At 32.8% G+C, this 27355-nt stretch overlaps 1 protein-coding gene across 1 annotated transcript; it reads left to right on the forward strand.

Moving 5' to 3' along the window:
- The first annotated feature begins 7918 nt into the window (after positions 1-7918).
- On the forward strand, positions 7919-9988 carry LOC122316434 (9-cis-epoxycarotenoid dioxygenase NCED6, chloroplastic). The gene has a single exon (XM_043132952.1). The coding sequence runs from the start codon at positions 8017-8019 to the stop codon at positions 9862-9864; it is 1848 nt and encodes a 615-aa protein (XP_042988886.1). The 5' UTR covers positions 7919-8016; the 3' UTR covers positions 9865-9988.
- Positions 9989-27355: the final 17367 nt, after the last annotated feature.

Here is a 27355-nt window from a genome sequence, read left to right on the forward strand (position 1 = left end):
CTTTTAACTTATAATATTTTTATTCAATTTTTTTCTCTCATTTTTCAAAACTCCATAAAATATTTTAATTTCAATCATTTCGCTATTATTTATAAACTATTTAATTGTTATTTATAAATTTTTCATTTTATCTCAATATTTAAACTAGATTTAAATATTAAAAAATGTCACGGCAAAAATATTTATGACCGGATTGGTATTATTTAATAGATTGTGTAATTATGTTTTTAGAAAGATATTTGAATCAGTTAAAAAGGATAAAAAAATCTATACTTTTAATTTTTTTTTTAAATAGTAAAAATATAAAAATGATTAATCTACATGTAATATTATCATCTCACTTATATTTTTTTTTTATGATAACGTAACGTTATCTATCAATTATTAAAATTAGCTCAAGACTTTTCAATCTAGGTTTAGAAATTTTCATGTTTTGGGTATGTAAGATTTTTTCCATATCTATTATTCCATTATTGTTTGAATTGCAAAATATAATATTATGCCCATTATTTGAAAATGCCTCCTTTAGTTATACAGTTCAGATGAGATAAAATGAGATGTTTTGTTAAAAGTTGAATAAAATATTATTATAATATAATTTTTTAATATTATTTTTATTTTGATATTTGAAAAAATTAAATTATTATTATATTTTATGTAAAAAATTTAAAAAAAATTATACTAATTATATGAGATGAAATAGTTTAATTTTATATAATCAAACCAGATAGTTTTGCTTTGTTTTAGTCTAGCTCACCCATGGATGTTTGTTACAAAGTAGTGCCTTTTTTATTCTAGAAAGTTTGTTTCGATAGTAAGTCCATTAATAAGTATGTGTTGGTATTTGAAAATTAATTAAATTGAATTATGGGTAAATTTATTGTATATTTCTATTAATGCTGTAAAAATCACACAACTGGCCAGAATAGGAGAGAGTCATTCCTGACCCACTGAGGTAATACGAGCCTCGAATGCGTGGCCTGTGCCTCTGGCGGTGGTCTAGTACGGCACGTACTGTGTCGGTGTGTGCATTCATGGTGGTGAAAGAGAAATAAGAGTAGAGAAAATACTAAAAGCAGACACTGATTCATGTGGTTTTGCACTTAGCCTACGTCCACAGAAGTTTGAGGAGTGGAGATTCCATTATAATGTGCTTGTTTACAGTCTCTCATGACCTCTCATTTTTTACTGTACAAGGAAAATAAGAGATATGCAAAAGTTTTCCTGAAGCCCTTTCTCGAGAGGTTGAAAAAGAGAGTCGAAGTCCTAAAGAAGATGGAAATCCTTCTATTTATCTAATTACTTTCCGTGTACCCCCTTACGTAGCGAGAAAGATTTGCTACGTAGCCAAACCCTTTTGCCATTTTCCCTGACAGCACCTTACCTACTCCCTATCAGTCCCTGCCTACCCTCTATCCCCATGGCTCCTGGACCCCCTGCAACCACTTACCTTCTAACCTCTCCACCTTTCCCCTCTTGTCTCCCAGCAGGCTGGGCTTTCAATGGGCCTAATTATTTTCTCCCTTTTCAATTTCTTTCGTATATAAAGAATTCTGGAGAGAAATTTATCTTGTCACATGCAGAATCGAGCAGAATCTCGATTCGACTTGTCTTTCCTTTTAGTTGGATATTCCTTGATCCATAATTCTACCATCGTTAATAATGTAATGATAACTCAATTTGACACATGAATATAGTTAAATTGTTTAAGTTAATATGTTTTTTTAGTTTTTGATAAATAAGAGAAAAAATTAATTAAAAATATAGTAAAGTTTAAAAATTGTTTAAATATATGTTTTTAATATTATTTTTATTTTAAAAATTGAAAAAGTTATAATATTTTTTGTGTTTTATTTAGAAGTTCGGAAAATTTTTATTGATTTTGTATTTGGATAATGATTAGATAATTATTGGACATAAAAGTTAAAACTTAAAAATTGAAAAGTGTTTATTAAGTGATATGAAAGGAAATATAAGGGAATATATTATTATTCAAACAAGATCTTAGTGTTGATGCAATTTCCAGCTATGCCTTCTACACACTCTACATCCTGCAACTAAGACAAAGTTTCGGGAAATCCTGTGAGGCATGCTTTCAATGGTTAAGTTAGAAAGATAATTACTTCTCTTAGTAATCTAAGACCCATAAATTTAGAATCCCTTTAAAGCACACCTAGTATGGTATTTATAGGGGTGAACTGTTTGCTAATGGCATTACCTTTTTGGGAGTGCAATTCTCGACACCCAATTAGTAATGTTTCCTTCTTGAACTTGCTTTTACTACTTACGACATCTTTTTAGTGCGAGTATTTCATCATTGATTATTTCATTTCGGTGTATCTCACCACCAATAGTGTCCTTCTAGTAAGAGTATTTCTCTGATGATAGTGTCCCTCTAATGCCAGTATCTTGCATTGATAGTATCCTTCCAAGGCGGATATCTCACTTGAACCTATCTCTATGAATCCTAATCTCATATATATACGGTTGCTTGGATGTTTTCCCAAGCCTTATTTTGGGTTTATGCGGCATGTATGATGTCATTTCATCCTTTTCTTATTTGCCAGTCATGTGAATCTCATATAACTTTACATTTTCCTGCAACTATTCTTTCTCTGCCAGCTACATTTATATCTGTATCCAATAGTTAGGACCCACAAGGTAAAAGGGGTTTATCATTTTTACCAAGCAAGAGTGCTAGTCATCAAAACTTTTGTTGTTGTGTGTAGTCTAATTTAAAGTTACATTTTGCTCGATTTTACTCCTGACAACATTTTTTGAGTCTGAGTATTTCACCACCGATTATGCCCTTTCAATATATCTCACCATTGATAGCGTCCTTCTCGTGCGAGTATTTCTCTAGTCAATAGTGTTCTTCCAGTACGAGTATCTTGCACTGATAGTAACCTTCTCAGCCAGATATTTTGCTAGGAGTTTTCTTTGTGAATCTTGATCTCATAGAGATATGGTTACTTGGAGATTTTCCTAATCCTTACTTTGGGTCTGTACGGCGTGTATGTTGTCATCCCATCCTTTTTTTGCTTGCTAGTCAGTGAATCTCATGTAACTTCGCTTTTGCCTACAACAATCTTTCCTCACGAGCTGCTTATATATCCAAATCCAAGAGTTAGGACTAACAAGGTAAAAAGGGTTTATGCAAGAGTGCTAGTCATTAGAGTTTTTGTTGACATTATTGTTGTGTGTAGTCTAATTTAAAGTTACGTTTTGGACTATTTATTCTAGCAAAATTTATTGTCCTATATATTAAGAGTAACATTAGTCTCCATATTAAATTATACCAAACTTCAATCGTATCAATTGATGTAACAAATTTAAAGTCAGTAAGAGCATTCTCACTGGGTTATGCATTTCTAAAATATATTGTACTTTTTAACTATTAGATATAAAAAACATTTGCAATTAATTATCTATTTCCAAAATTTGTTACTTTTAGTTATAGTATCGGTAAAGAAAAGATTAAATTTGGTCTACATTCTACAAGGAGCAAATCATATTTTATTATTTTTTTATAACACTTTCTCTTTTCTCTATTTACATATACAAACTTCCATAAATTTCTTTAAATTAAATAGAAAAATGTGATAAAATAAAATAAACTAATAATTAATAATTAAAATATGATAAAATAAAATAAATTAATAATTAAAAAAATTAAATATTTTTTAAATTATTAATTACTCATTACTATATAATAAATAAATAGATATCCCACGTGGAGATTTGATATAAATAACTAAAGTTAAATTTATCTTATATTATTTTATTATTATATAATAAAAAATAACTATTCTTATATAAAGAATCATATAAATAAAATAATTAAAATTAAAATTTATTTTATATTCATCAAAATTATTTTTTTGCATATGCATAATCTACTTTTAAGAATCACTTAAAACGAGAACATTACACGCGCCTAAACGGGCGTGAACTGTGCTTTCGAACGTTTGTGTACGCAGGTATAAACATGCGTGCCGGATTGGGAAAAAGCGAACGAAAATATCCACAACAGGATGGCGCCATTATCCAATCATAAGGATTCTGGAAACAAGTGCTGATATGGTACACCCGGTAACATTGTTATTAATTTTAAAAAATATATAGTATAAAATAATGAATATACGAATTTAATTAATTTAAATAGATAAAATAAAAAAATAAAATAAATATGATATGTAGTATGTGAAAAAATAAATAGCAAATCTCATTAATTTAACATGCTTCGTAAAGTTCAATACTGCTAGAAATTTGGATGAGCTGGTCAAGGCATTACGTGCCATTGGTAGCTTTGACCATAGCTAAAAAACGGATAAAGGTTCAAGGGAGAGAGAATGAAATGAAGAAGAAAAAAAAAGAAAAGAAAAGAAAAGAAAAATAGAAATATTTAATAATTAATTTAAATATGCTATTCAGAATCTATAATCGGGAGCCCAAATTGAGAGGACACCAGTGAAGTTGTAAATGTTTGTGTCCATCATAGCTATTTATTCAAGCCCACACAGGCCCGCATAAAGGCTCTTTATTTAAATCCGGTTCAATTTTATCAATTTTGAGGTCATTAAAGTGGGCTTGCATGACCGAAACGAATGTCATTATAGCTTTCCCACACTTGGGCAATTAACAAGTGCTCCATCTAGCTTTCCAAAAATCTGGTGTTTCTCTTTTGATTAAGACTATTTTTAGATGTCAAGCTAATTTCAGATTATTTGTAAATAGTAATAAAAAAATAATGAATAGTTTGTAAATAATAATAAACTGTTTGTAAATAGATTAAAGTAAGACTAATTCACTTACTAAACATAGTCTAAGACGGGGAGAATATAGGAAGTGTGCAGTGCATAATATAAGACTTTAGTTTTAATTAATTACCTTCATTTTTTAGTGGAATCAAATGATTAAAAATATATTAATTGTAATAATTCTTATTCTAAATATTTAGTATTAAAAGACTTATAAATATCATTTTTCTCCTCCAATAATGAATTTACCCAACTGATCTGAAAGGCTATGATGCCCATTAAAGATTGGACCCTCTTGCCCAATTGTAGGACCCACATAGGCCCATTAGGTGGCAACTTTAGTCGGCGATGTCCCAGAGTAGGAATCCTATGAATGAATATACATTTTGATGTTTTTCTACCATTTTTCCCTTCTTCGACAAAGACAAAGTCAACAATCTTGTCTTACGTAAACATTACAAAACGTTGCTGACTGCTGTGCAGATTTTCAGGGTGACCAGACAAGGCTCTGAGTACAAGAGGTTTTGTTCTTTTGCTTCGATCCCAGGAGGGAGAGAGAAAAAGACAAAACTCGACATTTTTTTCCTCGTTGTGCTCGAAAGAAACTGTAGCAAAAATGCTTACAATATTTCTTGCAAAAACAACTTACAAATATTTATTTTGAGATTGAATTAGAGATTTTATAATTTTCAACTTCGTAAAGAAATAATTTTTTTAAAAAAATATATTTAACATTTTTATATATATCCCAAAAAAAAAAAAAAAAAAAGAAAGAAAGAAAGAAAGAAAGAAGATAAGTCAAAGATAAAAGACACGTGGGCTAGAAAGGCCCCACAAATGCACGTGGTCCGGGTCGATCTGTTCGGACACGTGTTTGGGCGAATGGTATGCAGGTTGCCTTCATTCAAACAAGGTGGTGAAATCTGATTAGGAAGAAGTCAGAGGAGAAGCCCAGAAGGAGAAAACAAAGGGGGGGTTATGGGGAATGACAATGTGGGCCGCCACACGGGGGGCCATTTGTATCTGTATGTGCATTCGGTCTGGGGTGGGCCCATAGGGGGGGTGGTAGTACGATGCCGGGTGTTGTCCTCCCAATAGGCTACTTTTTTTCTTTTGAAGCTCCATGTCCTCCCCCACGTGCCACTTAGTTTTCATCGCCTTCCTTCGAAAAGTTATTTCATTTTTTCTTCCATAATATTTATTTAGATATAAATTAAATAATTAAATACACTTCCTTCTATTTAATTAAATATTTTATATGTTAAATTCGTTTATATAAAAATAATTTAGTCTACACGTGAGGAAGAATATTAAGATTTAAATTAAATAATTAAATATATCTATTCTTATTAGTTTATTTTTTTATATAAGTAGTAATTTCATAATTTATAAATTTATTTCTTGACAATTATATTATAAATAGGCCAATCATGTATATTGTCAACACTACACATTTAATTAATTTAGAGATTTCTCACATACAATTAACTACGATAATATGCCATCCTTTTATAACACGAGAGGAACTAATAAGAATTGAACGGTTTCTCAACTTTCTAAAGGAAATATCTTGTCGGTAGGCAACTTTACGAAGATATGCCATGAGCAAGAGTTAGTGCTGGTTTAGATTCGGAGGTGAGATGAGATAAAATTATTTTAGATAAAAGTTAAAAATTGAATAAAATATTATTATTTTAAAATAAAAAAGATTAAATTGAGATTCGAAAAAATTGAATTATTTATTATATTTTATTTAAAAATTTGAAAAAATTATAATAATATGATGAGATGAAATACTTTTTAAATTTAAATGAGCTCTTAATATACAAAATTTGTTTTTTTTTTTTATTATTTTAAAAAAGGATGAATGGACACATCCATCATGGAGCTTCCACTAGGCTTTTTAGTGGCCATACATGGAGGATTAGAATTTAGAAGCTGTCTTTATTTTCTCTCTTGTTGGCCCAACACTAAATAATATCCATAGTTCTAAATGTAATTAATCACTTTATTTTATAGGAAAAATGCAACCAAATGGATTTGTAGTAAATCCAAATGAGAGATATAATATTCACGTGAAAAGAATAGAAATCTAATATTCATTTAGTGTAAAATTGGAGATATTTTAATAATTTCACTTGTCAACATCATGTAAATGATCAAAGTACCTATTTTCTAAGTTGTCAGAAAGACATACATACGAAATCAGTCGGTGAGGTTTGGATAGTGAGTTGACATAAAATGAGTTAAGATAAAAGTCTTGATATTTGAAAAATTTAAATTATTTATTATATTTATTTTATATAAAAATTATAATGATTAGATGAAATAAACTAAGTTTAACTCTCAGTCCAAATTGGGCCTTATAATATTTATTATTGTGCTTATAAATATTTTAGATAATATTAAGTATTTAATAAATAATGTAAAGGTATTTTAATCTCGTTTTTCTGAAAGCACGTTAATCTCGTGATAACCAATACCTAGCAATCAAACAGAAAAGGGTAACGCTACATTTCACATTTGTATTTCATTGTCATTCTATTATGTAAATATAATTTATTTATTTTTTTCATTTGAATCATCTTTTATTTTTTTTTGAAAAGGTAAAATATGTTTCAATAATAATATCTCATCATGATAAATTAAAAGTACGATACGAGTAGTACTATATATAACTTGGTAGAATTTTGATCACAAAGATATCATAGCATTAAGAGCTAGGGACAAAAAGGTAAAATTATTTTCTATAGAGAAACCTCATCATCATTTCAATTTGAGAAAGCCTTGCAATTATAAAAAGATTTTATAAAAATAAATATATAAATTAATATGATTTTATATATTACGTTAAATTTATTTTATAATAAAAATAAATTTTTAATCTATTTTATATTAAAAAAATTTATGTACTAAAGGAGCTTTAATTATGAATAGCTGGCTTGTATTTATATTAAATCGTAACTGTGACTTTGTTTTAATGAATAAAAACGTCTATTTCTTTTTTGAAAAGAAAAAAAAAATTTACACTTAAGAGGCATAAAAACCTTTGATGAAACCGATGATCTCTCACTGGCAACGTGTCTGTCCCTCACATTTGCTACCTCAAATAGCTGGCAAACCCTCTCCTTTTCCCCTACATATACACCCGGCCAGCAAAACATATACCAGAGTATCCCACCCTTGATTTCTTCCAGGCCCCTTCCCAACCACCACGCTATCATCTTTCTTCGGATTTCTCTTCACTATTCCGGCCATGCAATTCTCTTTGCACTTCACCACCCTAACAACAACCTCTGGACTCCAAAATCTCACTCAACTTCACACCCCCACGAAACGGAGAAATGTTCGAACTCCCTCCCCACTTTTCACATCCAAACTCCTCATCAACCCTGCCAAGAAAAAACTCCCCCGAAAGCCACCACCATCGCAGCCATCTCCGTCGCTGCCAGATCACAAACCATCACCCAAAAGTCAGCCGGTGTCAACCCCACCAAAACCCACGTACCCACCGCGTTTAAACCCCTTGCAAAAGGTAGTCGCCTCGCTTCTAGACCTCATAGAGGCCTCACTGATATTACCACTCGAAAAGAACCATAAATTGCCGAAGACGGTCGACCCGGCGATTCAGATATCTGGTAATTTCGCCCCGGTACGGGAGTGCCCGGTTCATCATGGGCTCGAGGTACTGGGTCAAATTCCAGCATGCCTTTACGGCGTTTACTTGCGGAATGGGGCTAATCCCATGTTCGCTCCGTCAGGTGGACACCATTTGTTCGACGGGGACGGCATGATACACGCCGTTACCTTGGGTTCCGGGAACAAAGCCAGCTACAGCTGTAGGTACACGCGTACGAGCCGGCTCGTTCAAGAAGCGGCAATGGGGAGGCCCGTGTTTCCTAAGCCTATTGGAGAGCTGCATGGCCATTCCGGACTGGCTAGGCTTGCGCTGTTCTTCGTCCGAGCCGGAGCTGGGTTAGTTGACGGGTCGCGAGGCTTAGGTGTTGCCAATGCGGGGCTCGTCTATTTCAACGGCCGACTATTAGCCATGTCAGAGGACGATCTTCCTTATCACGTTAGTATCAAGGATGATGGCGATCTTGAGACAATCGGACGGTTTGATTTCAACAATCAGCTGGACTCCTCCATGATAGCGCACCCCAAGCTGGACCCCATTACTGGTGATCTCCACGCGCTGAGCTACAACGTGGTGAAAAAACCGTACCTCAAGTACTTCAAGTTCGACACGTGCGGAAATAAGTCATGCGACGTGGAGATCTCTCTTCAGCGACCGACAATGATTCATGACTTTGCCATAACAGAGAACTTTGTGATACTCCCCGACCACCAGGTGGTATTCAAGTTATCGGAAATGATTCGGGGCGGGTCTCCGGTGATCTTCGACGAGAGCAAGACCTCTCGATTCGGAATTTTGCCGAAAAACGACGTCGACGAGTCGAGAATGCGATGGATTGACGTACCCGATTGCTTCTGCTTCCATCTGTGGAATGCATGGGAGGAAAACTCTGAAACAGGCGATGAGACCATCGTTGTCATAGGTTCTTGCATGAGCCCGCCGGACTCTGTATTCAACGAGAGAGAGGTCCCACTTCGGAGTGAGTTATCGGAATTCAGGTTAAACATGAGAACGGGGAAGTCCACGCGCCGGGTGATCGTGTCGGGCATGAACTTGGAAGCAGGGCAAGTAAATAGGCAGCTTCTCGGCCAAAAGACCCGGTATGCGTACCTAGCGATAGCAGAGCCGTGGCCCAAGTGTTCCGGCATTGCAAAGGTTGATTTGAATTCTGGTGTGGTTACCAAATTTTTGTATGGGGCGGGATGCTTCGGAGGAGAGCCATTTTACGTACCCAAGAAGGTGAAATCTGAGGGAACTCATCATGTCAGAGGAGATGATGATGATGAGGGGTTTATAGTGGGGTTTGTGAGGGATGAGAAGAGAGAGACGTCGGAGTTGGTGATAGTGGAAGCTTCAAGCATGAAGCTAGTGGCAACAGTGAGATTGCCTGCTAGGGTTCCTTATGGGTTTCATGGCACATTTGTTGGTGCAGAAGATTTGAAGGTGCAAGAAGCCATGGCTAATTAATTAGGCTCTAATTAAACTGTTTTGTTTTTCCGTGGTTAACTAGTTAATTAGCTAGCCAGCTAGGGGACGTAATTACTTGTGCTTGGAACAAAATGTATAAATAAATGTATATTATTACGAGAAATATGGTCATTAGCATCACTTGTTTTGGTTGCAAAAACAAAGAAAAATTGATGCAAATATTTTTTTGCATCGATTTTTGATCGTCGACAGTTGGATGCAATTATTTAGTCATTTTTAAGTTTCAGCATCCATTTGATGAAATGGTTGTTAATACCTTACCTTTTGCATCAATTTTTATCTGTTGAAAAAAACTCAAAATTGGTTAAAATTAATCATCCCAACCACTTATGTGTTTGGATGCGAATGTATATTAGCATCCATAATAACTCGATGCAAAAAAATTTTATTTGAATGCAACTGATGCAAACAGTTTATCATGTTTGTCTATTCGCATCCATAATAACTCGATGCAAAAAAAAAAAAAAAAAAAAAAGGATGTGAGTGGACATTTGCATTCACAATAACTCGATACAAAATAACTTCATTTGGATGCAATTGGTGTAAATAGGTTATCATGTTTGTCCATTCGCATCCATAATAACTCGATGCAAGAAGATAGTTTGGTTGCGAATGGATATTTGCATCCACAATAACTCAATGTAAAAATAATTTTATTTTGATGTAATTGGTGTAAACAGTTATCATGTTGTTATTTCGCATCCATAATAAGTCGATGCAAAAAATTAGTTTGGATGCGAATGGACATTTGTATTCACAATAAATTGATGCAAACATAACGTCATTTGGATGCAATTGGTGCTGCCATTTATCAGTTTATTCCCATTCTCATTAATATTAGATACCCTTTTTGCAACCAATAAGTGGAATAGCAAATGCCTCTGTTTTTCCTCAAGTCATATTTGTAGATTTTGCATCAATTTTAGGTTGATCATGCAAATGCATAATTAAAAACATTCACGTAGTTTAGATTGTCTGAGATGCACATAATATCTTTATCATTCAAAAGATATTTCCCTGCAACTAATTTTATAATAAACCGTACTGTACAAAGCATATACATTAATGCGATAGGATATTAATTTGTTCTCAATCAACCCTTGGCCTTTTGAGTAGTAAAAGTTGATTCCAAATATTTACTACTCAAATTGCCCCCTAATTAAACATATACATAGTTGGAGATATATATATATATATATATATATATAAACTGTTATAATTAACCCATTAATTAGTGAATAAATATCCCTATAATGTATAAACTGGAAGAAAAATTCATAGCAAGTTGCATGGCAAATATTGTAAACCTTTACAACGTGCAGCCGAACTATATATATATATATATGCAAATATAGCATGGTGCAAATGAACCATACAATAATATATAACTATAGCTAGCTAGTTCATGCGCGCGCGCGCACACACATATATATATATATATAAGCAGAGCCATATCATATAATATTGCAAGCTTAATTATATGATATATTATTGTAGTTGTACGCACGTACGTTATTATTATTGCTTTTCTTTTGCCGGTTTATGATTAATTTTGATTGCAAAGTGCACATGATATAAGCTAGTAGAGCTGCAAATCATGATCGAGTTGAGTTCATGAGTACTCATGATCATCAATTAAATTCGGTTATAATCACCGAGTGATATTTTATATATCAAGAGTCGTTCATTTATTTTTCGAGCGAATTGGATTGTTCATGAGTAGTTGTTTAATTTTCATTAAATATATTATTTATATTATATTTTATAATTTACATCTAATTTTAACTTTATAATACAAATCTTAACGAATAAATTTGCAACTACAAGAAAAATGGTCAATTACGACCAATTTATAGCAACAAAAAGACTATTAGCAACCAATTTTGTATATTTTTATATATATATATCAATTATTATATACTGAAGATCCAACAACCTACCAGTACTACATCAGGAATATAATTTCTTTTTATTATTTTTTTCATACTTCAAATACCTTCATTATATAGTTAAAAGTAAAGTTATATATATGAAAAATAAGCATGAATTTATTGGAAATTCATAGCAAATTTTATACAGATTGTGTTTTTTTTTTTCCCATGAATTAATCTTAATTTTATATTGACTTTTATTTACTAAATAATTAAAGTCAAAACTCAAATTTAGCCAAACCTACTTTAACAGATTTATCGAACAATCTTGTTTTTAATTTACAGATTTACATAAATTGTTCTCCAATTGATGAGATGCTTAATAAAGAAAGCATGGTAAAGAAAAACAAGATAAGAAGAAGTAGTTAACTTGCTTAAAGTAGAAGACTAGCGGCTCGTTTGGTTACGCAGTTAAGATGGAATGTTTTGTTGAAAGTTGAATAAATTATTATTTTAATATTATTTTTGTTTCGAAATTTAAAAATTTTGAATTTTTTTATTATATTTTGTGTGAGAGTTTGGAAAAATTATAATAATTATATGAGATGAGATAGTTTAGTTTTGTTATACAAAACCAGCCTGACATTAAATTAAGAACTATAAATTATTAAATGCCTTTTGTATTTTAATGGCTTTCCAATCCCATTAAAATAAATAGGTTAATATTAACAATCATGTATTGCTTAGGGAAAATAGCTCTATTCATTTTAAAATTTTGATAAGGTCTGTAAAATGTATGATTAAGTGGTTTAAGAGTGTGAACTTTTTCCTCAAAAAGGAGTTAAACACTTGATTATATCTTGAATTCCAATACTTGAGTCCCCATTTAATACATGGCAAAATTATGTGCATGGAGACCCAAGATTCCCCTTAGAATAATAAATTCTCATGTTATTTTCATCTAACTGCAGGGCATTTACTAAATGAATAGAAGAACTGAAGGGTCAAAATGGTCATCATGGGCACTAAGGAGGAAAGAAATCCCTAAGCTCTACACCAGTCGACACTTAAGAGGCCACATGAGAGAAGAGAAATGCGAACCAACAAAGAGAATTAAAGTTGTTACGGAAGGAGCCTATGAGAGTGGAGCAGAACACGCATGAGGGGGTCTATATAGATGGAAAAAATCATACTGCAGAAGGGCATCATTGGGTTGGAGATCATTGGGAAATCTGAAAACCAGAAGGGGGTCTTGGTGCACTTTTTTTCAATTTTAGGGTTTATTTTTTTCCTTGTGGTTTTTGGAAATGTTGGTTGTTTGGATTAACAGTGTAGCGTTCTCATGTTTTATGAGTGAGTAATTTCGTAACCTAGGTCAAGGGAAGCTTTCGAATAGTAGGCCGGTTCCAATGGGGGTTTTCATTTTTTTGTTGGGTTTAATTTCAAACTTCTGTGAATTTCTATCAGCTCTGCTTTGAGGCCAAGGGTAGGATTTCTCAGTTCCTTTTGATTCTTTGTTGACTAAAGGCAAAAAGGACGCTTAAGAAGTGTAGAACCATATTCCTGAGTTGCATGTTGAACATTAGGCTGAAATGGAATTTTCTGAGTTTATTCAAACACTATTTTGCTAGTGCACTTATTATACACATCACCCGAGTGTTGTAACCTGGACTGGTACCACACTTGAAGGATATTATGAATTATCAAAACTCCCTGAAACACCTACTCGGAGAGAGTGACTCGAGGCCTGGGTTGTTCCTTTCCAACCACTAATCAAAAGCATTATTTTGTATTCTTTGTATTTGATCCATTGACTTAATCTACATTCTCGTTAGTGCCATAAAACAATTCAGATACATCTAGTAAAGTTTCAAAGAAAACATACCCAAAAACATAATTTCTCAACATTCTTCTTTTTCCCGTCTATCCACTTTACTGTCAAAATAATCCTCCTTGGCCACTACTCAGTGACTAAGGGAGGGGGGGGGGGTCTCTTCAACAAACATTTTCACTCCCACCCTTTTCTTTTTATATAAGGGTGTAGTTTTGGTTCTTAAAATTACCTTAATCCCTATGAAATCAACCTTGAGGCTTTCACCAAACAATAACTATACACCTTCTGCACTTTGGAGATATTTTAATTGAAGAGACAATGTTCATTTAGCTAGTTCATTTTAGAATGCTTTTTTAAGAAAACTGGCTTAAATATTGCCATTCAGTGGCTTTGCCGAGCCCATTACAAATGCTTATAGAGTAGATAATGATACCAATGCTAGTGCTCTAATAATATGGTAGGAAGATAATTGAAGCCAAATTATGATTCTTTCACTAGCCAGAGCGACATATATATACTTTGTCATCTCTCAAATAAAAAAGTATGAGAGCATCCAATGAAACCATTGAAAATAATATTTTTCCATCTAATCGAACCTTGAAAAAATCAATAAATATAAAACTTTACTTACTATAAATCATTATCAAATTATGTAGTGTCACATAATTTAATGGATGGAGTGGATGTTGTAGTCTATGAAAATTAACAAGAATATATTTTATCTCACGAATTGTAAAATATGATCATTCAATCTACAATAAATGATGAAAAGTTGTGTTAGGAAAAACTATGAGTGCTACCCGCCCCCATTGGGGTGGGGCCACCCCTACCCCGCCCCCCATCCCTGAATGGGTGAGGGGAGAGTTTTCCTCCCCGAGCTCTGCCCCCGTCCATGCGGGGGCGGTGTAACAGCCCGCTAGAAATTCAATTGTGAAATTTCTATTAACTTTAAGAACCTCGTGAAAACCCCATAAGTTTTCACGAATCCATTAATCATATAGGTTTTTGTCTAACTACATAGTTAGTGTTATTATTTACTATGGTATCAGAAGTGTGTTTTTGATTATTGGAGATAGTTAGAAGTGACAAAATGTATTATGGTTTGTGCCATTAGACTCGGAGGGTTATTTAAAGTCTTATGGCGCAATAACATTTTTTCATATTTTCGGTCAAAACGTCTGTTTAAAACTGTAGATATTATTGGATAAAAAGAAATATCTTGAGGTAATTTTCATAGATATTATTAGATAAAAATATCTTAAGTTGATTTTTTTTTAGATATTATTGGATAGAATATTATAAGATAATCATTTATAGTTTTTTTTTGGGTAGGAGAAAACTACACTCAACTCTCAAGTCCAGCCTCATCTCTTCCATATGTCATCCATAAGTATCTCCAGCCACCTCTCCCCACGAAATTATCTAATTACACCTTCCAATAAAAGATTATCAAACACTCTCTCTCGGATAGCTTTTAGGAGGTCTTTTGCACGCCCATTTCGAAGCTGTTGTAAGTGTTTTATCATAAAGTCTCCTTCATATAAGTTGTTCCTTTTTGAGTCTAGTTTACATGGATATCTTATTTGCCCCATTTGAAGATCATTTGGTTAGTAAAATATTGTATAAACTATAGAAAGGTCATTCTGGGAGATAAACTGGAGAATATGTTATAGTTTGGAGTTTTTGACCAAGCTAATGGATAGATATTGGTCCGAAATTTTTATGGAGTATTGTTAACATGTATATGTGACTATTGGTTGAGGATTTTTGCATGATTAAAGGTTTTGATGAAAGATTTACTTAGATTTAGAAACTTAGAAACTGGAAGAAGAAAAACAGTTTCTGTTTTGAGAAAGTTTAACTCTTTGGTGGTCTAAACCTATTATAATGACTTTAATAATTTTATTGGAGGATCTTAAGTATGTTATATACATGTTATATTATTATTTTGAAGATATTTGATGTTAGTTTCAAAGATATGAAATTTTATGCAAAGAGATATTCAAATAAGCCAAAGTGTGGATATTCTTGGCTAAATTTATGTTTTGGTTAATTTCTAACCATGTGATCTTGAATTAGAAACTTATATATGTTTTAGGACATCTTTTTAAACCATGTGATGGTTTGGTTTGAAAATCATATATTTATAAGTCATAGATCAAGAGATTTATCAAAACTAGTTGAGGAAAAAGTTTCTGTTTTTGAACTAAGTGTAAAACCAAAAACTCCAAATGTTATTTTGTGATTTTGGTGACTTTAGTTTGATGATTTAAAGCATGGTTGATGTTAGGATGATATTATGAATATGTTAGAAGTAAGATTTGATTTTTGAAATTCTTGGAGATGTTTTGATTTAAGGTCAAAACTTGTAATTCAAGTGCTTGGATCTTTTTACAAAAAAAGTTTGGTGTTGATTATTAGCTTTTTCTAAATGGATGTTTTAAGTATGGTTTTGAACTTAGGATTGGAAGATGTTTGTTGCAAAATTTTGGTTTAAGCATGAGTTTTGAAGTTGGAAGGAATTGCAACAAAAATAAAGGGAAATGACCTATGGATGTTTCAACCATAGTGTGTTCTTCATAGTTGTGTTTTGTTTTAAATTTTTCTGGGTTGATATTTAAGTTTAGGATAAAATTTACATGAGGAATGTAAATTTTAGAAACTTTTAGAGTTAGTATGCAAAATCCTTAAGTTATGGGTAAAACGGTCATTTTCCCACATGTAGAGAGTAAAATGAAAATTTTACTCTTTAAGTTAGTATTTTTCATATTTCAAATTATTAGTGATTTAGTTCTAACTTTTAGAATCACTAATTACAGTTCCTCGTGATCGCACTTGAAGTTTTATAAGAAACGCGGAGATCGAGGTAAGTTAGCTTTTAACTTACTAGCAGTCTACTGTGTATGTGTGCTAAGTAAAAGAATTACAGTGTATGTATGTATGTTATCATATATGTCATGCCATACCAAGTTATCATGTAATTGTCTATTATACAGAATTTATTCTGTCATCAATTTTTTTCTGTTACACAATATATTCTGTCATGTATTACTATACATTACAAATATGTCATGCTAAATATGTTGTTTGTTATATGTTATGCCATGTTACGAAATGTTATTATCTCAAGTTGGTTATGTATTTCAAATTATGTTCAAGTCACGTTATGTTACGTCAGAACTTCAGTCCTTTCATATTCCAGTTACGTTTCATCTTGAGTATATTCAGTTTATGTAGAATACATGGGGCCACAACAACTGTGGAGTATGTATTTAACTACAATTGTGATGCGTAAAATACATGGGGCCACAACAACTGTGGAGTATGTATTTTTCATGTTAAGTCAAGTTTGTGTAGAATACATGGGGCCACAACAACTGTGGAGTATGTATTTTTAATGTTAAGTCAAGTTTGTGTAGAATACATGGGGCCACAACAACTGTGGAGTATGTATTTTTAATGTTAAGTCAAGTTTGTGTAGAATACATGGGGCCACAACAACTGTGGAGTATGTATTTTTCATGTTAAGTCAAGTTTGTGTAGAATACATGGGGCCACAACAACTGTGGAGTATGTATTTTTAATGTTAAGTCAAGTTTGTGTAGAATACATGGGGCCACAACAACTGTGGAGTATGTATTTACACGTAGAATACATGGGGCCACAACAACTGTGGAGTATGTATTTTTCATGTTAATTCAAGTTTCAGAACAAGTTCATGCTAAGTCAAGTTCAGTTCATGATTCAATTTAAGCTATGTCAATTATGCTATGTTGTACGCTAAGTTATTCTTTAATTACTTATGAATTTGATTATGCATTTATGCTTTTACTGTCATACATGCATCATTAGTCTGTATGGAAGTTTTTTGTTAACTTGCTGAGATTTGTAATCAAATCTCACTGTGGTAGTCCCAACTACCATTCCCCCCGAATGGTAGATCTTGTTACAGGACCTGAAGGAGGATCAGGAGCTGACCAACTAGACACAGTCGACTGAACGACGGTGCGTCGTTAATGTTAATATAGTAGTTAAATTACTACTTGTACGATGGAGTTGCATCTCCAGTACTATTGGATCATAACTATTTTGGAATAGTGCTGTGATCTTAGTTATTCAATGGATCTTTATGTATGAAGTATGTTTCAAGTATTGGGATATTTTCAGTTTGGTGCATAGTATTGCTAAAGAAAAAAATTATCCGCTGCGAATATTGCATAATGTTAGATGCATGTTAGGATTATTGCATCTTATATGTCATGAACGGGGGCAGGTAACCTTGTGTTGCATGTCTCGACGCTTCAAATGTCCGTCCGATCCCAAACGGAATTTGGGGGCGTCACAGGGTGGTATCAGAGCAATACGTCTCTGGGCAGTAAATCCACATGTCCTTAGGAAATGCACCAAACATTAGACTTGAAATTTTAGTCGTCAGTAGGCTTGAATTTCTTAAGGTATAAAGGGTAGTATGTGGTTGTAATATATATACTCGTGTGTTTCAAGAAGGGACACATGACTCGTGATAGAATACTTCGGAATCCTAAGGGAGATAACAATCAAGAGGATCATAATTTCCCGATTGATGAAGAATTAGTTGAGGTAAACATAGTTAACGTTGATCTGATTGCAATTGATGGTAGTATTGCATTATTGTTATTTTGGAGTAGGTCAAGTCATTGGAGTTGGTAAATTGTACATTGTTTGATTCAAACGAGTCATTGTTTCTATTAATTGTGGTGCTTGAGAATTCAGCTTGGAAGCTAAATTGTTACCCTAGTAGTAAGAGTAACAATTTTCATTAGAAGTATTATTGTTCATACCAATGTAGATATAGAATACCTTTTAGTAATATGAGAAAGGATATGTAGGATTGATAAATGGTATTCCACATATTTGGAGAATTGTTTTGATTCTGAGAATACGATAGAAATTGTGTTTGGAAGAGTAATTTGATTAGGAGAAACTTTAGCCTTGGTAGGATTTATTTATGATAATAGTATTACCACGCCACCAGTAAATGATTTCTGGCAAAGCACTATTTTTATGGATACATAGATCGATCTTCTTTTGAAGACTATTATATGGAGAGTAAAATCTTGGTCTTGAGGATTTATGTGAACATTAGGAACAAATCATTTAGAGTTAGAATAATTGATAACTTATGATGGATAGAAGAGTTATGACAATCATAAGAGAGAAAGTTTCAAGTTTAAGTTATTAACTGGTCAGTTATCAAAGTACCACCTAGGAAGATGACTGATTGTTGCGATTATAAAGAAGTAAGTTAGTCCTAGACCAGTAGAACTCCTTGAGGTTTTTATTAACTTGAAGATTACTGAGAGTTTGGATATGCATGATTAAATGCATATTTATATGAGTCATTGGATCATGTCATATATATGAAAATCCCTGAAAGAAATAAAATGGAGTACATAAAACATATACCAGAAGATAGAAACACAAATATGAATATTTGTGAAGTATTATTTTATTATCATAAAGCAAAATTACAGAAATTTGAGGCTCTTTGCCTCAATCTTTAAACGTTCTTGCTCTTCAAAAATCTGCATGCCTCTCCTATCTAAAGGAGTAGCCACTCGAAAAGAAGAGTTAAGCAAAGATTTTAAATCTCTGTTCTCTCGCTTTACTGCTTCTATCTTCATGTTGGATTCCATAAGAAGCCTCTGAAGCAGAGAAATACTCTCGTGGAGTTTGTCAACCCCACCAGTCCTGGATTGCAGTCTCTGAGAATATGCGACAATGGCTGATGAGTATCGAGTACCGAGACTCACAAGCTCGTAGATAAGTTCATTTTCTGACTTATTAGTCAGATCATTATTTGATTGCATGATAGCACCTATGGAAGAAGCAGAAACAACTGGGGAACGAGGTGCAGAATACCTCATGTTTTGGCAATGAGAAGATTGCTGAGCCATTGCAAAATGAGTAAGCAGAAAGAGATTGTAGAGTAAGAATGCAGATTAATTTCAGAAAAGTGAAGAAGATGAGATGAGAAAGAAGATGAACTGAATAATTCTTTTATAGAGAAAATTATGACGAATCACCTCTCGTGAATCATTTCTCTACAAGAGACAAGAGCAATGTAGTATCATAGCTGCGGTGCCTGACAATTACAGAAGAACAAAGTAGTGTCGTAGCTATGCGGCGCCTGACAACTACAGAAGACCTATAAAAATCACGCGGATCAGAGTTGTCTGGTCTAAAACAGAGTGCCACCGATTTTGTTAAAAAGAGAGAGGTTAACGGTTTAATTTTGATGAATTCTTTACTAACTATGGTATTTACAAGAACATTTAAAGTATATCACCTATGTTTTTTTTTAAAGAAGAGTTTCGGAAGATTATTTACTTAAAGTTTTAGGTTTGGAGAGTATGTCGTTACAACTTGGCCAACCTTGTGCAAAGAAGTATAATATAATTGTTGATTAAAATAAGAGAGTTAAGGAATGACATAATCTCAAAGGTAAATATATACGGGATAGACACCAGGTTGGTAAGCAACACATATTTCTTAACTTGTTATTTCTTACTTACTTCGATTTCGAGGACGAAATCTTTTTTTTTAGGAGGGGAGATTGTAACAGCCCGCTAGAAATTCAATTGTGAAATTTCTATTAACTTTAAGAACCTCGTGAAAACCCCATAAGTTTTCACGAATCCATTAATCATATAGGTTTTTGTCTAACTACATAGTTAGTGTTATTATTTACTATGGTATCAGAAGTGTGTTTTTGATTATTGGAGATAGTTAGAAGTGACAAAATGTATTATGGTTTGTGCCATTAGACTCGGAGGGTTATTTAAAGTCTTATGGCGCAATAACATTTTTTCATATTTTCGGTCAAAACGTCTGTTTAAAACTGTAGATATTATTGGATAAAAAGAAATATCTTGAGGTAATTTTCATAGATATTATTAGATAAAAATATCTTAAGTTGATTTTTTTTTAGATATTATTGGATAGAATATTATAAGATAATCATTTATAGTTTTTTTTTGGGTAGGAGAAAACTACACTCAACTCTCAAGTCCAGCCTCATCTCTTCCATATGTCATCCATAAGTATCTCCAGCCACCTCTCCCCACGAAATTATCTAATTACACCTTCCAATAAAAGATTATCAAACACTCTCTCTCGGATAGCTTTTAGGAGGTCTTTTGCACGCCCATTTCGAAGCTGTTGTAAGTGTTTTATCATAAAGTCTCCTTCATATAAGTTGTTCCTTTTTGAGTCTAGTTTACATGGATATCTTATTTGCCCCATTTGAAGATCATTTGGTTAGTAAAATATTGTATAAACTATAGAAAGGTCATTCTGGGAGATAAACTGGAGAATATGTTATAGTTTGGAGTTTTTGACCAAGCTAATGGATAGATATTGGTCCGAAATTTTTATGGAGTATTGTTAACATGTATATGTGACTATTGGTTGAGGATTTTTGCATGATTAAAGGTTTTGATGAAAGATTTACTTAGATTTAGAAACTTAGAAACTGGAAGAAGAAAAACAGTTTCTGTTTTGAGAAAGTTTAACTCTTTGGTGGTCTAAACCTATTATAATGACTTTAATAATTTTATTGGAGGATCTTAAGTATGTTATATACATGTTATATTATTATTTTGAAGATATTTGATGTTAGTTTCAAAGATATGAAATTTTATGCAAAGAGATATTCAAATAAGCCAAAGTGTGGATATTCTTGGCTAAATTTATGTTTTGGTTAATTTCTAACCATGTGATCTTGAATTAGAAACTTATATATGTTTTAGGACATCTTTTTAAACCATGTGATGGTTTGGTTTGAAAATCATATATTTATAAGTCATAGATCAAGAGATTTATCAAAACTAGTTGAGGAAAAAGTTTCTGTTTTTGAACTAAGTGTAAAACCAAAAACTCCAAATGTTATTTTGTGATTTTGGTGACTTTAGTTTGATGATTTAAAGCATGGTTGATGTTAGGATGATATTATGAATATGTTAGAAGTAAGATTTGATTTTTGAAATTCTTGGAGATGTTTTGATTTAAGGTCAAAACTTGTAATTCAAGTGCTTGGATCTTTTTACAAAAAAAGTTTGGTGTTGATTATTAGCTTTTTCTAAATGGATGTTTTAAGTATGGTTTTGAACTTAGGATTGGAAGATGTTTGTTGCAAAATTTTGGTTTAAGCATGAGTTTTGAAGTTGGAAGGAATTGCAACAAAAATAAAGGGAAATGACCTATGGATGTTTCAACCATAGTGTGTTCTTCATAGTTGTGTTTTGTTTTAAATTTTTCTGGGTTGATATTTAAGTTTAGGATAAAATTTACATGAGGAATGTAAATTTTAGAAACTTTTAGAGTTAGTATGCAAAATCCTTAAGTTATGGGTAAAACGGTCATTTTCCCACATGTAGAGAGTAAAATGAAAATTTTACTCTTTAAGTTAGTATTTTTCATATTTCAAATTATTAGTGATTTAGTTCTAACTTTTAGAATCACTAATTACAGTTCCTCGTGATCGCACTTGAAGTTTTATAAGAAACGCGGAGATCGAGGTAAGTTAGCTTTTAACTTACTAGCAGTCTACTGTGTATGTGTGCTAAGTAAAAGAATTACAGTGTATGTATGTATGTTATCATATATGTCATGCCATACCAAGTTATCATGTAATTGTCTATTATACAGAATTTATTCTGTCATCAATTTTTTTCTGTTACACAATATATTCTGTCATGTATTACTATACATTACAAATATGTCATGCTAAATATGTTGTTTGTTATATGTTATGCCATGTTACGAAATGTTATTATCTCAAGTTGGTTATGTATTTCAAATTATGTTCAAGTCACGTTATGTTACGTCAGAACTTCAGTCCTTTCATATTCCAGTTACGTTTCATCTTGAGTATATTCAGTTTATGTAGAATACATGGGGCCACAACAACTGTGGAGTATGTATTTAACTACAATTGTGATGCGTAAAATACATGGGGCCACAACAACTGTGGAGTATGTATTTTTCATGTTAAGTCAAGTTTGTGTAGAATACATGGGGCCACAACAACTGTGGAGTATGTATTTTTAATGTTAAGTCAAGTTTGTGTAGAATACATGGGGCCACAACAACTGTGGAGTATGTATTTTTAATGTTAAGTCAAGTTTGTGTAGAATACATGGGGCCACAACAACTGTGGAGTATGTATTTTTCATGTTAAGTCAAGTTTGTGTAGAATACATGGGGCCACAACAACTGTGGAGTATGTATTTTTAATGTTAAGTCAAGTTTGTGTAGAATACATGGGGCCACAACAACTGTGGAGTATGTATTTACACGTAGAATACATGGGGCCACAACAACTGTGGAGTATGTATTTTTCATGTTAATTCAAGTTTCAGAACAAGTTCATGCTAAGTCAAGTTCAGTTCATGATTCAATTTAAGCTATGTCAATTATGCTATGTTGTACGCTAAGTTATGCTTTAATTACTTATGAATTTGATTATGCATTTATGCTTTTACTGTCATACATGCATCATTAGTCTGTATGGAAGTTTTTTGTTAACTTGCTGAGATTTGTAATCAAATCTCACTGTGGTAGTCCCAACTACCATTCCCCCCGAATGGTAGATCTTGTTACAGGACCTGAAGGAGGATCAGGAGCTGACCAACTAGACACAGTCGACTGAACGACGGTGCGTCGTTAATGTTAATATAGTAGTTAAATTACTACTTGTACGATGGAGTTGCATCTCCAGTACTATTGGATCATAACTATTTTGGAATAGTGCTGTGATCTTAGTTATTCAATGGATCTTTATGTATGAAGTATGTTTCAAGTATTGGGATATTTTCAGTTTGGTGCATAGTATTGCTAAAGAAAAAAATTATCCGCTGCGAATATTGCATAATGTTAGATGCATGTTAGGATTATTGCATCTTATATGTCATGAACGGGGGCAGGTAACCTTGTGTTGCATGTCTCGACGCTTCAAATGTCCGTCCGATCCCAAACGGAATTTGGGGGCGTCACAGGCGGGGTATCTCGTTTGGTAATATGGGCGCAAGGGTGGACATCCAACTGTCCGCCCCCTGCATGCCAACATTTGGGCCTTTGGCCCAATTCGATTATTTGAGCCATTTTGGGCCCATATCAGTTTTCTGGGCCCAAAATGGCCCAGAAACATATTCAAATCTATTTTTGGGCCTAAAATTTAAGTATAACCATATTTATATATTAAAAAAATTGAAAAAAAAAATAGGAATAGAAACTATTAACTATATACTAATTACTAGGTTCCAAGTTTCAACTAATACTATTAATCTATTAAGTACTAAGTAATAACAATCACTAAGGCACTATGTTATTACAAAATTACAATGTTACAAATTAAGACAACTAATAAACTATTACAAAATTACAAAGACATATAAAAATAATAAATACAACAAATTGTACTATTAACGTTACAACTAATTGTAAATTAACAAAATTATAACATTGGGAAGTTTGAACAATTTTGGGTGGCGGTGAGTTCACTGAGACTCTGAGTTGTGTTAATTGTTGAGTGTTGTGATAATCAAATTTAAGATCATAAAACTTGCAATAATAATAAGTTAAAAATAAAACGAATTAGAATTATAAATATAAAGTTATAACTTATAAACATGAAAAAAAATTAAGGGATTAATTGTGCAAACCATGAGCAATGGTGGATCTAGACTCTAATATACACGAAGTCATATTGCAGCAGAGGTAACTGTAGACGCCGTCCTAGATATCACTACAATAATTAAATTTAAAATTAACATCAATTAAATGAAAATAAATAAATTAAAATAAGAAAATTGAATGGAAGTGACAAATTACCAGATCTAGGCTCATTAGCACCCTCCTTCTTGGCGTTGACCTGACAATATCATAACATGAATTGGACTTCCCGTAATCCAATTTGAGGTGAAAATTAAAGTCTCTACAATAATAGGATCTAATGAGCTCTGAAATGGATCCAATACGGTCCTTACGGTGCTAAAGGGTGACTCTAAGGTTACGGTACTAATAGGGATGACTAAAATACTATAGGCTATTTGTGCAAGGACGGGGATACTTGGGGATATGTATCTTTCACCAAGCTAAGATATCAAAGTCTCGTACATATAGTTCAAGATCTGTTGTGAAGTATCTATCCATCTTTGACTTAGCCTCTGAAGCACTTCTCGTGAAGGGGTTTTGCTCCATCCTGTCATCCAAGTCTAATCTATATTTTTTCTCAACTCTAGCATCTGAAACTAGTGAGGGGATTAGTGTAGGTGCTTCAATATAATTATATATATAAACGGGGTGGGGAGGGGAATTTACGGGGTAGGGTTCCACCCCATCCCACACCCTCCCCCGCTCCTGGCTAAGACACCAAATATGGGCGGGGGACCCCAACTCCTCGCCATGTAGACAGGGTAATCCACCTTGCCACAAGAAGGCAGGGTGGATGGCCTCCTATGAAAAACTTGACTAATGGGATGAGTAAACTAATGCAAATGCTAGTCATTGTTTTAGGCTAGATATATAATTGTATATATTTATTTTAAGGGTAGATTTAGAGAGTGAGTTGAGATGAGATGAGTTGAAATGAAAAGAAAATACTAAATAAAATATTGTTAGAATATTATTTTTTAATATTATTATTAATTTGAAATTTAAAAATGTTGAATTTTTTATTATATTTTATATGAGAATTTGAAAAAGTTATAATGATTAGATGAAATGAATTGGGGGAGACTTTTGTATCCAAATCGGGTCTAAGCTAGTAAGCATATGAAATAATTTTTACATAATCATATGACAGTGAGCTATGAAGTATTATTTGGCTATTTAGGTTTCTGTTACATTATTCTAGGGGTCTAAAAAGAAATACTAGGTAGGGAAAAATTATCATGCATAAATAGCTATTTTTAATGTCATACTGTGTATGTAATACTAGGAGGGATTCACTGCTTGGTCATAGGCGGGAATTGATGGTGTTTTGAGTGGGCTGTAAAATGCTAGTTGGGGGCAAAAGTGTCAAACTATGACTAAAAGAGGGGCTATTGGTACCACAAATCTTCTGCAATATCCTTGGTCGGTACATTTTCAGATTTCACGCAAACTCATCCCTTTTCTAGTATTCAGTAGGTAACATTTTCGAGTTTTAGTTTCAAATAGCCTATAATTTTTATTCTTCCATGTTACTGATTGGAAAAGCAAATATTTTTATAGGCCGTTGATTTAGTATTGGATAGAAAAATCTACACCTCCGACCGTCAATTGAGCTTTAGATTGAGAAGCTACGTGATAGCTTTGTGATGGTCCATTGAGGTTGTAATAACCCTCTTCAACTTCTAGTTTCTTTTGGAGAGTTTTTTTTTTTTTTTTGGTTTGGTTTTGTTTTGTTTTTTACAAATAGATTGTAATTTTCACTGCATCATATCGTCTTCTACAGAAATGGGTAGGATGAAAAAAACCTTAGAGTTAAGTTTTGCTCAAATAATTTCCAATTTGATCATATTGATTATTGCGATTAAATTTTTTCCTTGACTTCAACTAATCTGCTACCTTGGCATGGAAATAATTTAATAGAATCTAACGTGTTGTGCCACATGCCAAGCATGCATTTAAATTTATGGTGTAGGTTCCCAATCATAGTGAGGCATTAACACGAGCTTTGGAAGGAAAAATGTAAATTGTTTGATTGTCAGACTTGTCCCAAAGTGCTTCCAACTTGTTTGACAAGGACTTGTTACAACCTGCAAGTTCCTATTGAGGTTCAGACTCTATTTTGATTCTATGAAGCTTTGAATTAGTAATTGTATCTTATTGGTGAAATTTTATTTATAACCACAACTTGGATACAGATCTAATGACCTCCATAGTAATTATGAGTTAGATTTGTATGATTTTCAAAGGAAATAATGATTTTTTTCTTACAGGTATGTAGTTAATAGTTTTCATTGTTAGCTTACATGAAAAGTTGTAAAATGCTTGGTTAGGTTATGCGGAGGATTATTTGTGGCATTTCAAATTTTGTGATCAAATGAAAATATTGGCTTCGACATATATGGATGACAATAAGTGTGGGAGTCATCTGCAAAAGAGGACCATGTGTGTAAAGCATGAATCCCCCCAACCCCCCACCCTTTCCACAACTTTAATGATTGTGGAGGAATGAGAGTGACTTACATGCAGAATGTGAGTGCCTGCATTCTTTCTATGACGTTACATGATTGGTTGAAATTAATATAATAGTGTGGAGTTTGTTAGACCAAAAGCACGCGCACGCACACACACACATTCTAATATATGCAGTATATGCATATAGCTTGCTGTACACATTTTCCTAAACTAAAAAAGGAAGAAAATTATAATTAGATATACTTTTAAGATTCAAGTAAATTGGGCAAAGGGAGCAAACCAGTTTAATATTCTAAAATTGAGTTTGATACAAATAAGCTTATCAATATGTTTCTTGTTTGACTAACGTAAGATATAAGTTACAAACCATGCCTATAACTAGACGAGGTAGAGGATGATCAAACAGTGTATGCATTACTGGAGAAAGATCTTTGTGCATAAGCGAACCAATTAATAGAATACCCATTGTTGCATTGAATCTTTGAGATGATTGTCCTTCAAGGTTGAATGAATCAACTCAACCTCCTGATGTCATCCCCAATTCAGAACCAATTGAGGATGAGGTCAATTCACATACAATCACAAATGGTATTACTAT

Source organism: Carya illinoinensis, chromosome 1, assembly GCF_018687715.1.
Source record: "Carya illinoinensis cultivar Pawnee chromosome 1, C.illinoinensisPawnee_v1, whole genome shotgun sequence".
Classification (NCBI taxonomy): Eukaryota; Viridiplantae; Streptophyta; class Magnoliopsida; order Fagales; family Juglandaceae; genus Carya; species Carya illinoinensis.